The 17442-nt window shown below is 50.6% G+C and overlaps 1 protein-coding gene across 1 annotated transcript; it reads left to right on the forward strand.

Moving 5' to 3' along the window:
• Positions 1-218: 218 nt before the first annotated feature.
• Positions 219-17183, forward strand: TNFSF15 (TNF superfamily member 15). Its single transcript, XM_050981136.1, has 5 exons — positions 219-461; positions 560-813; positions 8974-9025; positions 10324-10371; positions 16437-17183. The coding sequence occupies exons 2-5, from the start codon at positions 625-627 to the stop codon at positions 16862-16864; spliced, it is 717 nt and encodes a 238-aa protein (XP_050837093.1). The 5' UTR covers positions 219-461; positions 560-624; the 3' UTR covers positions 16865-17183.
• The last annotated feature ends 259 nt before the right edge of the window (positions 17184-17442 follow it).

Raw genomic sequence — 17442 nt, forward strand, 5'->3', positions numbered from 1 at the left:
CCTAAGGCCTGACGGTTTGGTGCAAAAGGTGCACATTGAGCAACGGGAAGCCTCTTGTGAATTCTGCTAAAATGGGGGGGATGAAGCAACACTTCAGAGAACCGGACCCCTTCTTTGGGGTCACTTGCTTCCTGTCATCTCACCTTCCCCAAAAGCCTCTTCCCCTTTCTCTGGGAAAGAAGAAACTGCCGGGCTGCGCTCGCTTCTGCCTCTCGCTCTCCCCCTGCTTCTCACTTTCACTCCCATCGGTTTCGCGTTCCCTTTGCCAGGCGGAAAAACCTCGCGGAGCTCCAGCCCGGCAGCAGCAGCAGCAGCAGCAGCAGGAGGGTTGATCCTGGTCCCACCCACCGGGACTTTCCTGGCTTCCTCCAGCAGGGAGCGGGGGGAGTAGGAGCGCTCGGAGGCAGGAGCGGCCCGGGCGGCGCGGGGAGCGCTCCCGCTGCTCCTGCCGGGTTTCTACTGTAGGCGGTGCATTCCTCGGGAGGGAGGGAGGGAGTGCGTGCGCCCGGTGCCTTCCCACACTCCGCACAGCTCTTATTTAATGGGGGTCTCCATGCAGGGCAGGCGCCACAGGAGGTTTGGCGGTGCCCGGCTCCCTGGCAGGACGAGCCCGGCGCTGCTGCCATGGAGAGCGCGGTGGAGATGGGCGCGGAGGCTGCGGGCAGCGGGCACGGCGCGGGGATGCAGCTGCGGCAGGACCTGCGCAGGATCCGCTGTGCGCTGCTGGCCTGCCTGCTGGCCGTGCTGCTGCTCATGCTGCCCACCGCTTACCTGCTGCTCGGGAACCTGCGAGCGCCCAGCTCCTGCGGCCAGGTAAGGCAGGGCTGAGAGAGCCTGACTGAGGGATGCGGGACTACAGGCGGCTCTTCAAAATGCACTTTATTCCATCCAAGAGGTTACAGCAGTCCAGGGTCGTGGGTGACAGAGCCTGTGCCTACAGCAGCAGACAAGCCTGGAGACCCTTAGTTTAGGTTACATTGCATTCTATACTTTTCTTTTGGTTACATTGCATTATATACGTTTCTTTTGGTTACAGTGCATTTTATACTTTTCTTTGCTGAGCATCTTTATACAGTAGAACCAATCTATCCTCTATCCCTTTTACCTCTAGCCTATCATAACTACTATCATTACCATACTCATGTTACTGTTCTCCAATCACTAAAGTCAGTACATTACAGTTTAAGCTAGAAGTTGTTTTCCAGTTTTCTTGCAATGGAAAATTCTGAGACCTTTTTTCTGCTTGCCACATTTGCTGCCTTGTTTGCCTGTGGAATCTTTCTGCTTGGTAGAAACATCTTCTTGTTTGGGGAGGGTTTATCCTTTGCTCTAAGTCATAAAAACCCCTTCTAACTAACACACCTTTGCCTGCTTGGTTATCCAGTAATTCTTTTCTACATCAAAACTTGCTTCCATCTCTATTCCTTCTTCAGATCCCACATTCAAAAATCTTTCTGCTAAGCACACATATCTGAGAGACTTTCTTGTCAAACTTTCATCCTTCTCAACACCTGGGCACACCTGAGTGCCATCTGCACCTCCCTGGAGCGCTTTTAATGCTCTTTGTGAATTTCTCCTGTCCGTGGAGCACTTTAATGCTCTTTGTGAATTTCTCCAGTCCGAGGGCACATGTGAGACTCGCTGTTGCATTCCTTCTTCCTCACCCCGAGGATAAATCTGATTATTGCTCTTTTTTTTTTTTTTTTTTTTTTTTTAGCTAACGGTTCCTTACATTCACTGAGGTCACAAGCGGAGTACATGGCTTTGAAACTTTTATTGCTGTGCTGCAGGGAATGCTTAAAAAACCCACTGTTTTCTGACAGAGCTTTGACCCTATGGCTCATTTTCCTCCCTTCTGTTGAGTTAAATCCACATCTTCCCCTCGCAGTGTCTGATTTCAGGAATACATGACTTTAAAACTTTTTTTGCTGTGGTGCACGGATTGCTTAAAAAAATCCCTGATTGGTGGAAATCCCTGATTGGTGGAAATCACTGTCTCTGCACAGATTTCTGCCAGTTTTTTTACACTGGCTCATTTTCCTCCCTCCTTTTGGGTTAATTCTGCGGTTTCCCTCGGAAGTGTCTGATTTCAGGAGTACACGACTTTAAAACTTTTATTGCTGTGCCACAGGGAATGCTTAAAAAAAAATCACTGATTTCTGCCAGATTTTTGATGCTCTGGGTTATTTTCCTCCCTTCTTTTGGGTTAAATCTGCGGCTTCCCCTCACAGTGCCTGATTTCAGGAAGATCTGCTGATGTCAGTGGGTCAGTCACCCCTGGCCTGACAGCTACAGCTCTGGTGAATAATTAATTATTATTAATGCAAACTTCTGCAGAGATCTGATTTGGAACAATTAAGGGAGTCTGGCCCTAAACTTCACAGCCTGTTTTGAACTCCCTGTTAAAACTTTCTCTCAGTCCAGGGCTCTTCTCAGCTCTTCTCCTTTGCCAGACAAACTTCTGCTCTGCTGCTCCATCCCTCCTGCAATTCCCTATTCCCACGGGAGGCTGTGAGCTCAGCGGGAATTCCCCGTGCTGGAAATAGGTGAATGAAGCTTTGGATTTTAGCTTCAGGTCTGAAATTCCCCAGTTAACCAGCAGGGCCCCAGAAAGGGGGGTTGGTTTTGGGTGGCCTCGAAGGCAGGTTTGTCCCCTGGCTCCCGTTTAGCCCAGGGATGCTGAGGGAGGGCAGAGCCCCTGGCAGCTCCTGGGGCTGTGCTGGCCCTGCTGGGACCCCGAGGCTGCTCTGGATGATCCGAGCTCAGGGTGCAGCATCCTCTGCCTCACCTGGTTCTAACTTGGTGCAGCCCCTCAGGCTGGTAAATCTGGCAGTTCCTCGAGTGATGCTGCCCTGACTGTGTCACTGCTGTCAGTTCCAGCTGTAGAAACCCAGGCTGCCCTGCCTGCAGGTGCCAGAGCACAGCTTTCTTCAGGGGCTGAGCACGATCTGAGAGGATTTGGGGGCCTTCAGTTCTGGAAGTGTGGAATTACAGCAGAGCAGAGGCTGAACATGGAAGAGCTTGAAAAGCTGGGTGCTGCTCGAGCTTGGGGTGGTAAAATTCACCAGGTGCATTGGGCACCTCTGCTGCTGCTCTGGGTTTGTGTGTGTCCCACCAGAGGAGAACAGTTCAGTCTTGAAACAATCTTGGAGCAGAAGAATAATCAAATGTTGATTTGTTTAACCAATCCAATGTGTTCCTGGATCGTGACCCTACTGGCAGAAAAGATTTTTAATGAGTGGGTTTGGCTCCTTCAGAGGAAAAGCACAACGTAAATGGTCGGAATTGCAGCTCTGGTGTGCATTCCCATGCACCTGCTCCCAATTAGCAACACGTAATGTTTCCACAATGATGTTACGAGGTGATAGAGGAGTTACAACCTCTGCGAGTCCCAGGGAGGAAGAGGAAAGTCATCGGGGCTGGCGGGGTGCCCGGGCTGCTGTGGGAGGAGCTGCACCTCTGCTGGGCCCTGCCTGTTCCTGATTTTCATTCATTCTGCTGCTCTCTGTGCTGCTCTCTGTGCCCATCACTCACTCTGCTGCTCTCTGTGCTCCTCATTCCCTCTGCTGCTCTCTGTGCCCATCACTCTCTCTGCTGCTCTCTCTGCTGCTCTCTGTGCTCCTCATTGCCTCTGCTGCTCTCTGATCTCACCATTCCCTCTGCTGCTCTCTGTGCTTCTCATTCCCTCTGCTGCTCTCTGTGCTGCTCTCTGTTCTCACCATTCCCACTATTGCTCTCTCTGCTGCTCTGTTCTCACCATTTCCTCTGCTGCTCTCTCTGCTGCTCTCCGTGCCCATCACTCACTCTGCTGCTCTCTGTGCTCCTCATTCTCTCTGCTGCTCTCTCTGTGCTGCTCTGTTCTCACCATTCCCTCTGCTGCTCTCTCTGTGCTGCTCTCTGTGCCCATCACTCACTCTGCTGCTCTCTCTGTGCTGCTCTATTCTCACCATTCCCTCTGCTGCTCTCTCTGCTGCTCTATTCTCACCATTCCCTTTGCTGCTCTCTCTGCTGCTCTGTTCTCACCATTCCCTCTGCTGCTCTCTCTGCTGCTCTCTATTCTCACCATTCCCTCTGCTGCTCTCTGTGCCCATCGCTGTTGTCCAGCAGGACAGCACAGAGGGGTGGATGTCTCTGCCTCTGTGGCTGCCTCTGAATGCCCCAAGGAGCCATATCCCCCAAGAACCTGCAGCTTCAGAGAGGTTCAGGCCCTGGGAATATTTCTGGGCATAAAAGCTCTCAGGAAAATGTCTTTTTGCATTTCCTTCTGCATTCAAAGGTTGCTAAATGGCTCTGTCCTCATGTGCCCCACTGACAGCTCAGATCAGGAGTTTTGGGACCAGCCACGTGTGGCGGAGCTCTCTGGGGCACTGCTTTGGGGTGTGGGTGCCCTGGGCACTGTGGGATGAGTGGGCAGCCCCGAGCTTGCTCCAGATGAGTATTGGCCTCCTGACCCTGCAGCCCACGGGAGGAGTCCTCTGCTTGCCCCACAGAGCTCTGCCCACGCACAATTGTCACCTCCCAGTGCTCCGGGGACAGTCCTGGGAGGAGGGAGGGACTCAGCAGGCCAGGAGCAGATGGAGTAAATTCCTGAGTCCTTCCTGGAGCAAGGAGGAGAAGGGAAGCCCGGGAAGGCTTGTGCAACAGGGGAGTGTCCCTGGGCAGGCTGCCTGCAGGGCGAGGCACCTTGGCCATCCCTGCCTGGCCCTGGTGTCACCTGGTGCCTCTGAAGGGATGCAAACTCATCTCTTTCGCTGGAAATGTCCCTTTCAGGAAAAAGCAGGGCAAGTTATGTCATCACAGCAACATGTGTGGGCTCCCAGTGTTCTCTGTGTGTCATGGTGCAAGGCATCATGGATGAATAATTCCAGGCTGGTGATGGTTTTCCCTGGACACCTTCCAGGCTGCCTCCATGCTCCTTTGGGAAAGAGAAACCACTTTCTTTTGTGCTTCAGTCCAGAGCAAGGAGAGGAAAGAGGGTTTTTCACACCAGAGCATGTGGCTTGTGTAATTAGCAGGAAATCTATTTGAAGGCCATAGTGGTGCCCTGCTAGAGCAAGGGCAATCCTTCCTCAAAGGGAAGCCAAGTCTGGGGCTGAGTTCCCAAAACCATCGATGGAATGGCACAGGAGAGCAGCTCTGGCTGCCTCAGCATCCCCCTCAGCAGAGCATTGAGTCCTGTGGCCTGGAGGAGTTGGTGTTTGGGTTTATTTTTCGTGGCATCCTTGGCACATCAGGGCCACAAGCAGAATAAACAGGAATTCCAAACACTGTCCCAAGGGTTGGACACGTACCTGTGTGCCAGGTCTGTGCCATGTGCTCTGTGCTGGCAGAGGAGAAGGGACCTGCTGCAGAGCAGGAGGAACTGGAAAATCCCAGAGGTTCCACCTGGATCCTACTGGAATGCTGGCAGCAAACCCCAGGACAGATCTGCCCTCATGGCCTGCCCATAAAGGAAGGAGAACCTCAAAAGCTTCCTGATCTTTGGGGAAGGAGAAATACCTAGGGAGGAGCAGCAAGCACACCTGGATGGGCCCAGGTGTTGGGATTCCCCTTCCAAAGCCAGCACCTGTTAAATCCCTGCCTGGCCACTGCAGCTGGATGCAGATGTTCCTTGTGGGCACATGCCTTGGGTACAGCCTTCCACTGGGCAGCAAAATGTTCTGATTGAAGCCAGTTTTTACTGGCACAGACCAAAAATTGCCAGCCCAGGCCATGCAGCATCTCTGGAGTCAGGAAGAGCTGGGTTTCTGTGGTGCAGGTGGCCTGCAGAGCCCCTCCCTGGGAAGCAGTGCTGGAATGGAGTGCATGGAGCAGCTGGGGGAATTCATTCATCCTGCTCATCAGTCCCTCTGCCTGCAGAGCCACTGGATGTCAGCCCTCCTGGCTGGGTTTAGCAGATCCTGGATACAAATGCACTGGGGCTTTTTGGGGGGTTGTGGTACCAGAAGTGTTCAGCACCCAGCAGTCCCCAGGGTCACTGGAGCTGCCTGTCCAGACACCTGTGAGCCAGCTCAGGGTGGGGGTTTCAGCATCACTCCGTGGCTGGGCTCTCCACAGAAAACTGAAGCTGTGAACTTTGCAGAAGCACAGCTGAGCAAGAAAGGGAAAGGAGAGAAAAGCAGTGGTTGTGTGAATGTTCTCTGCACTGTCCCATGCTGCTCAGCTCTCCCTCCCCATCACTGCACAACATCTGTGCTTATTCAGGACAAGTGTTTCTGACCCCTGGTCATTGTGCAGCACTGTCTGCTGCTAAAACATCTTCTGTAGGAGATCTGTATTTATATCTACACCTTTATGAGATAGCACAATTAGGAAAAAAAGGAACAGCCATACCTTTGTCAAGCAACAGAACAATTTCACACCTTGCTCTGTCCCCCTGCTCTATCTGCTCTGTCCCTCAGCATCTCTGAATGCAGCTCCTGCTCCTGGAGTTTCCAGCTGGATTTCTTAGGAAACAAGTAAATTTAGGTTTAAACAAAACCTTTTTGTTATCTTTTATAAAGAAGCAGAATTCTTCTTGCTCTCCTTCCCATTTTCCTGCCACCTCTGTTTGGATTGCAACATCCAAGTTTATACAAGGAATTTCAGCAGAAGTTAAGCTTCAAGTATGTAAACAGTTCCACAGAAGTTTCATTCTTAAATACAGGTTTGGGACTGATTTTTTCCCTGGCTGCAGAATCCTTAAAGAATGGGATCACTAATGAGAATTAGTCACTTGGAAAATAGGTAGGAAATGCCACACAAGGAATGTCTAAATATACTCCTGGGTGAATACACCTGGCTGAAAGCCAGGGGAGTGTGAGGGAAATCCTAAATTCTGACCTTGTGCTTCCCACCAGGGCAGGGACAAAGTCACCAGGCTGGGGCTGAGTCACATCAGCAGGGCACTCATGGTTAGTCACCACAGAGAGCAGGACTTTGAAACTCCTCACACATAAGGAAAGGCTCAGGAACCTCCTGGACAGCACAGCTGTCCCTCAGCCCCACACTGGAAGTTCTCACCAGTCTCTGCCAGGAGGCTGCTGGGGCTGGGCCACACATTTCTGTACAGGTGGGCAAGGGAATACAAAGAAAATTTAAAAAAAAAACAAAAAAAAAAAGAGAATTTTTCCTACTCTTTCCTTCTCCATTTTCCCAGCCCGCTGGAGCAGCTATTTTAGAAATGACTGTTTGCTGCAGGAGCACACGGATGTTTACTTCCAGTAAAACATTAAACTCTCTTTGGCTTTCCTGGAGCAGCCAGCAGCCCCCAACCCCAGGCAGGCTGCCTCTCCTGCCACAAACATCCCCCTTCCTCAGCCAACAGAAATTCTCTATTTTCTCCTTCTCCTGCAGTGTTTGAAGCTGTGTGAGACACAGCCAGCAGGAGCCAGCTTCAGCATCTAGATATTAATATTGTTCCAGGTTTTTCTGGGCAAAGTGCCCCAAGTGCTTTGCTGTGAGCTGACCAGGGGTGGTTTATTCAGTTTATTCAGTGTGGGTTTGGTGTCTGCCCATAAAACACACCATGTGTGTCCCTGAAAGATGTTCTGGGATGGGGGTTCCTGACAGCCCTGAGGGTCAGTCCCGTGGGTCAGTCCTGAGACTCAGCCCTGAGGGTCAGCACAACCCAGGCTGCTCCAAGGGCTGCTCCTCACAGCCCCACAGGGCTGGATGTGAGGCAGCACCCCCCAGCATCCCCCCCAGAATGAACCATCTCCCAGAATCCCCCAGCAGCCCACAGAACCCCAAAGCATCTCCTAGCACCCCCAAACATCCCTAAGCATTCCCAGCATCCCCAGCATCCCCCACCATCCCCACTACCCCCAGAACCCCTAGTATCCCCAGCACCCCCAACATCCCCCAATACCCCCAACCATTCCCCAGCATCCCACATCACCCCACAGAATCCTACAACATCCCCTAGTATCCCCAGCACCCCAAAGTATCCCCAGAACCCCCAGATCCTCCAGTATCCCCAGCATCCCACAGCACCCCATAGCAGCCCCCAACATTCTCCAGCACCCTCACATCCTCCAGCATCCCCAGCACCCCCCACCATCCCCCATCATTCCCAGCACCCCCCAGCATCGCCAGAATCCCCCTGCACCCCCCACCATCCCCAGCATCCCAAAACATCCCGTGGAATCCCCCAGCATCCCCATAGCACCCCCAGCATCCCCATTATCCCACAGCACCCCACAGCACCCCCCAACATTCTCAAGCAGCCCCACCATCCCCAGCACCCCCAGCATCCCCATCCTGCTCCCTCCAGAGCCCCGGCCGTGCCGTGCCCGGTGTCCCGGGGGCTCAGCAGGTGACACAGGACAGGAGTGTGTGACAGGCCCAGCCCTCGGGCAGGGCTCAGGGCCATGTCCTGCCCGAGGGCAGTGGGAGTGTCCGGCTCCAGGAGGGAATTGCAGAGGAGAGGAAGGATGAGCCTTGCCCAGGGCAGACCCGAGCAGCAGAGCTCACCCTGCAGCTCCCTGGGTCTGCTCGGCTCCTGCCTCCCCAGGAGGTCACCCAAAATTCCAGACAGACCTAAGGACCAGCCTTGCTCTGGCTGCAGGACGAAAGGCAGGTGGAGCTGATCCACCTCAGTCCCTGCCTTTGCTGCTGTAAGGGCTCAGACCTGGCTGCCTTGAGGAGAATCCTCCCTTTGCTCTGCCTGCTGTGCCCGGACTGAGGGCACAGAGGCTCCAGGGCAGCCACCAAGCATGGCTGGGTCACTCTGCCCACTCTGCTGCTCTGCCTGCTGTGCCAAGGGCTGTCCCCCTCAGAGCCTGACAGACCTCCCCCAGCTCCTGGAACCTGTCAGGGATGGAGGCAGCTCTAAACCAACAGCAGAAATGTCTTGCAGTGTACAGAGACTCGCCAGGGCTCTCCTTTTAGCCAAAATGCTCCATCTGAGTTCTCTGATGTTACTGCAGCCATTCCATGTTCTGGGATGATTCCCACAGCCCTCGGAGCTGACTGCTGTCACTGTCCCTGCAGGTCACAGAGGAGAGCGGCGCTCACTTTCTGAAGCAAAGAGCCGTGGCTGCTGGTGAGTTTGCCACCCTTTCCCTCTGGTGTTGCAATCCCAGCACACCTCTGCCCTCACCACCCCAACCCCTGCCCAGACAAGCCAGCCAGGGCACACTGAGGGAGGTAACTGTGGGCACAGTGAAATGGGAACATTTCTAACCCCAGGCTGGGAAAGCTGGGCAGGCACAGCTCTGCAGTGGTGTGGTGTTGGGAGGGACCCCAGGACGAGGTGAGAGAGGAGGATTTGACTCCAAGCTCTCAGAAGGCTGATATATTATATTATATTATATTATGATTATAGTTATATTATATTATATTATATTATAGTATAGTAGATATTATATTATATTATATTATAGATATTATATTATATTATATTATATTATATTAGTATTATATTATATTATATTATATTATATTATACTATATTATATTATAATTATATTACATCATAACATGTCATATCACATAACATCATATCATATTATGTTAATTATACATATCATATTTTATTATATCATACATTATGTTAATTATATATATCATATATCTTTATTATATTATTACCTGAAAATGATATACTAAAACCATACTGAAGAAAGAGAAGGGAGACATCAGAAGGCTGGAAAAGAATGGATAAGAAAAACCTGTGACTGACCAGAGTCCAACACAGCTGGCTGGGATTGGTCATTAAATTAAAACTATTCACATGCTGGATAAACAATCTCCAAGTCACATTGCAAAGCAGCAAAACAGGAGAAGCTGAAGCTTCCCAGCTTCCCAGGAGAAGAAATCCTGGTGAAGGGATTTGTCACAAAATGTCCCAGTGCCACTGCAGGGTCAGTGGGACTCCCTGAAGAAGCACCAGCAGGGATTTGGGAGCCTGTGCTGCTCACCCTTCCCCTGTTTGCCTCCAGCAGTTCAGAGCTGTGCCCTGCTGGTGCTGCAGCAGCTCTGCCAAACTGCCCTGTGTGCCTTTATCCCCTCGGGGGGGCAGGGAGGGATCACAGCCACTCAGCAAGGGCTGCACATTCCCTCAGGGGAGTCAAGCACCACTCGTATTTTGTTGGCTTAGGGAAGGTTCTTCCCTCAGAGGGTGCTGGCACTGCCCAGGCTCCCCAGGGAATGGGCACCAGAGCTCCAGGAGCCTTTGGACAGCGCTGCCAGGGATGCCCAGGGTGGGTTGGTGGGGGGCTGGGCAGGGCCAGGGGCTGGGTTGGGGGATCCCTTCAGTCCCTCCCAGCTCAGGACATTCTGTAATTTTATTCTTGAACAGCAGCAAACATCCTCACACCATTTTTTTCCCTTTTCCCTCAGTTACAGACACGCTTTCCAGTGCAGAGAAGCCACGAGCTCACCTGACAGGTAATTCTTGTTCACAACTAAAGCCTTTTTACAGCCAGTGTTGTGGTCCAGTACCCTTGGTCCCTGTGGATCTGGTAGGAGCAGGTGTTGCAGGAAGCATGGGGAGCAGAGCCATCAGCCTTGCCTTGTTGAGCAGGCCAGGCTGAGTGCAGTGTGTCTGCAGGGCAGGGCCCACCAAGGGACAGCTGACAGAAATGTCACTTTTCTGAGCTGTTTCTTTCATTGCAGGACCAGCTTTTGTAACTGAACTGAAACAGGTTCTAATGTCTCAGTGATCTGCTGAATGCTCCAGAAAAGGCAGGGGAGGAGCTCATGTGAGCCCTCGTGGAGCAGGGAATTAGCAAGAATTGCAAGTTTTGCAGCAAAATCAGGTCAAATCAGGCTGGTTTTATTTTATTTTTCTGCAAGGCCTGACTCAGACTACACAGACACCATATTCCCATTAATCCTCCCCCCTGTTTTCAGTGAGATGATCTCTGACACATTTCAGAGCAAGCAGGGAAAGGGTGATGCCAAGCTGAGCCCTCCAAGCTTTTATGTTGTGGTAGGAAGGTGCCATCACAAAGGCCTGTCACAGGGTGGGCTGCCAGGCCTTTCCAAAGAGTTATCATCCCTTTCCAAAGAGTTATCATCCCTTTCCAAAGAGTTATCATCCCTTTCCAAGAGTTATCCATGCCTTTCCAAGAGGTTTCCATGCCTTTCCAAGAGGTTTTCCTGCCTTTCCAAGAGGTTTTCATGCCTTTCCAGTAGGTTTCTGTGCCTTTCAAAAGGGTTATCATGCCTTTCCAAGAGGTTTCCATGCCTTTCCAAGAGGTTTCCATGCCTTTCCAAGAGGTTTCCTTGCCTTTCCAAGGGGCTGCCAGCACCTCCAAGGTCCCCATGTCACCACCTCAGCCTTGAGGCTGTCACCACCCCAAGGACGTTTTCCTGAGACATCCCCCCTTCCTTGCCAGCTCCACCCACGTGGAAAATTTAGGTATTCCCAGGGAGAAGTTCCTGCCTGGCTCCAGTGTGGATGGAGTGAGTGCCAGAGGGTTTTCCAGCTGGCCTGAGGCCTTTTATCCGTCTCCAAAGCACAGCTCACTGCACAGGCTCCCCCAGCCCCAGGGCTGCCCCAGGTGCACTCTGTAACCCCAGAAAGGCAGGAAGTGCTGGGATTCTTCTCTCTGGATTTCCTGCAGGGATCCAAATCCACCCCCAGGGCTCCATCCATCACTCTGCAGCTCAGGGCTGGTGCATTCCCAGCAGAGTTTCCTTTCCTTGATGCAGCAGCTCCTTCCTGCTGCACATCCTTGGTGCCTTTCCCTTTGCCACGGGGGTTTCTGGAGCTCCAAACCCAGCCTGCCCCTGGCCACAGTCACAGCTTTGCTCAACTTTTAAGGAGCAAGAGGCCCATGGCTGCTCTGGAAGGTTTTGGTTTTTTAAATCCCCCCTGGCAGAGACCCAGGGGCTGCAGGGGCTCAGAGGAGCAGCCAAAGCTCTGCTCTGCTGCTGGGAACTTCCCTGGGTTGCACAAAAGCCCAGCTGCCACAGGGAGACACCCAGCAGTTTTCTCCACATTTCTCCAGCCCCCATATTTACAAAAATCCCTTTGCCATCATCCCCAGGCAGCCTCCCAGGGTCTGTGTCCATCCTCTCTGGCATTCCACTGAGGGCCAGTCACTGCTGGCCACAGAAAGGAGCAAGAAAAGGGGAAACTTCAGGGAATTTTCTCTCTCCTTTCTGTGCTCTGCTGTATAGTCATCAAGGAACCCAATATCTATGGATTATCTTTGACCTTTTTTCAGCCTGAACACATTCCTGGTGCTTCTCCCTGTGGCAATGAGTTTCCCAGCTTAACTGCACTTTGCAGGCAGAAAATATTTCCTGTTGTTTTCAGCTCTGTGCATAATAATTTCTTGGGCTCCACCCTGGTGTTCTCTTCTCAGAAACAATAACTTGTACACGGAAAGTGCAAAAGGAATAATTATTTCCCTGATCTTTGTTACATTCCCCCACCTCAGGTGCCTTATTCAATGTGAAGGTGGCAGACTACAAATCCTAACCTGTAGGAAATCTCTTCCATACCTTTATTCTGTCTTTTTCTAGTTTTAGGCACATCTCTTGTGCAGGTGAGAGCAGAGGAGTGAGAGGAATGAGAATTGCATGGAGTTCTTTGGGAATGCACTGATTCATTGGCAGCAGCAGAACAGCTCCATGTTTTGGTGTCTGTTCCTTTATGATAAATCTTCCAGCTGCTCTTGGCCTTTTAAACTCACACTGAGAATTTTTATTCACCCAGGCTGGAAGTGAGAGCTCCCCTCCCTGAAGGCTTTACCTGCTGAGATGTGCCAAAACCCAGCTCAGAGTCCCCTCCAAGCCCATTTCCTCCTGGGCATTAATGTTTGTTTGGGGCTTCTCCTTGCCTTGCCATCATCCCCTCCCCACTGACTTGGTTGGGTTTGGGGTCAGGATTCAGGGCAGTGCCTGTTCCTTCTTGTCACCAGCCTGTGGCACAGGGGATGGCCCATGCTGCAGGGCCTGCCTCGTGCTCCTGGTGCTGCAGTGGTCCCAAACCTGGCACCTGGCTCAGCTCTTCCTCATTTGGTCCCAAACCTGGCACCTGGCTCAGGCTCCTCCTCATTTGATCCCAAACCTGGCACCTGGCTCAGCTCTTCCTCATTTGATCCCAAACCTGGCACCTGGCTCATCTATTCCTCATTTGATCCCAAACCTGGCACCTGGCTCATCTATTCCTCATTTGGTCCCAAACCTGGCACCTGGCTCAGCTCTTTCTCATTTGATCCCAAACCTGGCACCTGGCTCAGCTCTTCCTCATTTGATCCCAAACCTGGCACCTGGCTCAGCTCTTTCTCATTTGATCCCAAACCTGGCACCTGGCTCATCTATTCCTCATTTGATCCCAAACCTGGCACCTGGCTCAGCTCTTCCTCATTTGGTCCCAAACCTGGCACCTGGCTCAGGCTCCTCCTCATTTGATCCCAAACCTGGCACCTGGCTCAGCTCTTCCTCATTTGGTCCCAAACCTGGCACCTGGCTCAGGCTCCTCCTCATTTGATCCCAAACCTGGCACCTGGCTCATCTATTCCTCATTTGATCCCAAACCTGGCACCTGGCTCAGCTCTTTCTCATTTGATCCCAAACCTGGCACCTGGCTCAGGCTCCTCCTCATTTGATCCCAATCCTGGCACCTCTAAATGTGGCCAGAGCCCCTTTCTGCCTCCAGCTTACCTTTATGAAATCCTCAGGGCATGAACTGCAGCAGCAGAGGACACAGGTCCTTGCACCACAGGGGCTTCACCACAGGCTCCAGGCTCTAGCTCAGACTCAGAGTTCAGGATTAGGCTCTCCCATTGCTGCTGAGAGCTGCAGAAACCCCACAAAATCAGCACAAAATAGATCCCAAACCTGACAGGCAACAGGGATTCTCCAGCAAGGGACTGAACCAAAAGGGATCTGGGGACAGGAGAATTAAGGGATGCCAGAAATTTATAGTGTGAGAGAAAACAGAAGGAACTGTGGCAATGAATCTCTTACCAAAAGTAGATTTTAATTCCTTTAAGAATTAGCATCATAGGTATATTGCAGGAAGTGGAGCTCCAGAATTTAGGAAATAAATAAATAAATGACAAGTACAAAGTACAGCTGCTGCTAGAAAAGGAGCTGTGCTGTATTAAAAAGCATTTGAACATTCATTTTATTCTCCTGTTACTGAAAGCATAGGGGAAAAGTAATTAACTTGAAAATAGAGAGCTTCAATAGAGGGAGATTCATCCTAAAAGGGAGGTTAAAGCTGTGAAACCTGACTAATTCTAGAAGTCAGGAAGTCATGTAGTTCATTTGAGATCTTATCATATTCTATAACTAATAAAATCTGTTTTATAACTAATATAAAAATTCATTGTGGAATTGAGTGTCATTGACATTTTAAATGCATCATTCTACAAGAAAAGAATATTTCACAGGCAGCTTCTCTTCAAATTCCCCCAAAATTCCAGAGATGGACTAGAGCCCAGGACATTCTCTGAAGTATTCTGGTCTTTCCTCACCCTTCCCACTTCAAACAAGATTTCCTCTGCTCTCTGAGACAGATGAATTGCTCTGAGCTCTTGCAAAGCTTAGAGAGACCCAAAGCTAGCTGAGCTTTTCCCAGGATTCAGAAAGTCCCTGAACTGAGGGATGATGCATTGAGGGGGATGCAGATGAAGGCAGACCAGGAGCACTTTTACTTTCTTTTATTCCCCTCTCAATGTCAAAGCTCCATGTCTCTAACCTTTATAATATTTCTATAATTTAGCTTTCCTTGCTGCCACAATCCCTGTCTGTCTTCCCCTTCCCTGAAATACTTTCCCCATCCACTTTGTCTCCTGGGAAAAGATCAGAAGGATTTGATACTTCAGCAGCACTAAAAAAAAAAAAAAAAAAAAAAAAAAAAAGAAAAGGCCATTATTTTGTTATTTTGTTTTGCTACCCAGAGAATATAAAAGGAATTGCACTCCTAACAGCTTCCTGTCTCCTCATGGATTATTTACTGTGGAAAAGAGGGAAACAGGTGCCACAGGGACATGAGCACATTCCTTCTTCTTAGTCTCATTTCAGGATGGACCTAATGGTTATTGCCAAGGGAATTCCAAAGCCTTCCCTCTCCTGCATTCCATTTGCCTTCCCGTGCACACACCCCCTTCCCCAAATACTGAATAAAAATCAACTTTAAGCAGTAACACAAGCTCGTTAAAAAGGTCTCAGTTCCTGGAACTCTGGTTTCCCTCAATCTTTTCTAAGCATCCATCCTTCATTTTCCAGGTTCATTTTAATACCTGAGATGATCTTCATGGTTTTTATCCTCTTCTTCCCACTGCTGCTGCTTTAGCACAACAGTTCCATGTGGCAGGCAGCAAAGAGCAGAGACAACTCTTGCTTCCCTGCAGAAGAGCATGCAAGGGCTGAGGTTTATTGTCCTCTCTGTTGTGTGTGAGAAATCAAAGTGGGGAAGGCAATAGGGCAGCAATTCCCTAATTTCTCCCCTGCAGGCTGGGAAGCATCCTGAGCTTGGATCAGACTGATGCTGGGGTCAGGACTGGAGCTCAATCTGCTCACCACAAGATTGGGAACAAAAAGCCTGGAGGAATGTTGAGGCTGACTCCAAGTGTAGTATTTTGTTCCAGAAAAGCATTAAAGAAAGAAATAAAAGGGGAAGAGAGGGATAAAAATGGTTTAAAATAGAATATGTTGCTTTGGAATTGGAGCTCTTGAAGCACAGTGGGGTCTTTGGGGTTTCTGCTGAAATCCAGCGACCTTGGTAAACCAAAAGCAATTCTACAAAAGGTGTCCTTGAGGGCACAGAGGAGGAGAAGGGCTGAGGAGCCCCAACCCCCTTGAGAAGGAGCAGGAAGAGGAATCCAAGTGGTGACACATCGTGGTGACCAGTGTGGACATTCTGCAAGCTCAGCAGAGTCTTTCTAAGAAACAGAATTGCAATCCACCCCTCCTGAAGGAAAAGATGGTTTAGAATTTCTTCCTCCTGTCCCCAACCCTTAGGTACAAGCATGGTACAACTGTCCCAGTGCTGGTGTCACCTGAGGACAAGGTTTTCACTCTGGAAATGGGTGAGATGGGAAGGTAAAGCCATCTCCATGGCTTCCCAGGGCCAGGAGACTCAGCCCTGAGGATGGACAGCTCATCCTTTGGCTCTGACCCACAACCAGGACCCCCAGGCACAGCTTACACTGTCAAGATCTTCCTGGAGCACCCTGGGCTTTCAGCTCTGACAGCTCAGACCTGGACACCCTGTGGGCAGCCTGGAGAGCTCCACGGGACAGTTGTCCTGTGTGGGAAATGGACTTGTAGAGAGTTTTGGGGATTTTTTTTTAAATCAAACCCTAAGAATTCTCTACAGCTCCATCTCTCACAGTCCTGCAGCCCGCTCAGCTCAGTTAGCAAGCCATGAAATAAGAACCTTCTTTCCCCAGCTTTTTGCCCACCCTGTTTAAATCCCTCCCCGTTCAGAGCAGAGGTTCCTGTGCCAGCCTCACCCACGCTCCTCTCCCTCTCTCTCCCTGCTGCAGTGAAGAGGCAGGACCTGGCCAGCGCCGTGGGGAGCCACATGCCCATCCTGCAGTGGGAGGACAAGCGAGGCCTGGCCTTCACCAAGAACAACCTGAGCTACTCCAGCAACGCCCTGGTGATCCCCGTGTCCGGAGATTACTACGTGTACGCCCAGGTCACCTTCCGAGGGCCCGTGGAGAGCAGCCACAAGGCCAGCTCTGTCACTGAGATCATCACCAAGGTCACTGACAGCTACCCCGAGCCCACCCAGCTGCTGATGGGCACCAAGACCCTCAGTGAGAACGGCAATGGTTGGTTCCAGCCCATCTACCTGGGCGCTGTTGTCTCCTTGGAGGTGGGAGACAAGCTGATGGTCAACGTGAGTGACATCAAGCTGGTGGATTACACCAAGGAGCACAAAACTTTCTTTGGGGCCTTTCTGCTGTAGGGCTCTGGCCTGCAGCAGATGGTGGGGGATCCCTCCAGGGTCATCAAGGGGATTTGGTTGGATTTTGGCTTTGTGGGTGCGTGTTGGGGTGAGATCTCTGCTCTTTGCCTTCTTCTTCTTCTTCTCCTTCTTCTCCTTCTTCACTCCCCTGCAGCTCGCTAGAGCCTTTATTTAATGGGTAGGGAAAGGTGAAGCTGCAGGTTGGAAATAACCCCCCCAAAAAACACAACAAAAACCAACTAAAAACTAACTCAAAAAACCCAAAAAACCCCAACAAAAAGCCAAAAAAAAAAAAAAAAAACAAAAAATCACCCCAAAACTGCAACAATAAACCCCATAACAAACATACAAAAAAAAAAAAAAAACCAACCAGAAACCAAAAACAAAACTCAAAAACCCCAAAAACAAACAAAGCAAAGCCAAAACAGAAAAATGAAACTCATATTGGAGGGAAAAACCATGTATTTTTGAAAGCAAAAGTTGAAAGTTCTTCAAAACTTTGTAAGCTAAGGAGGAACATTTGATACCTGTGGGTAGGAAGTTTCTTTTTGAACATTGAGCTAGGCTATGTCCCTAAT

This window comes from Serinus canaria, chromosome 17, assembly GCF_022539315.1.
Source record: "Serinus canaria isolate serCan28SL12 chromosome 17, serCan2020, whole genome shotgun sequence".
Classification (NCBI taxonomy): Eukaryota; Metazoa; Chordata; class Aves; order Passeriformes; family Fringillidae; genus Serinus; species Serinus canaria.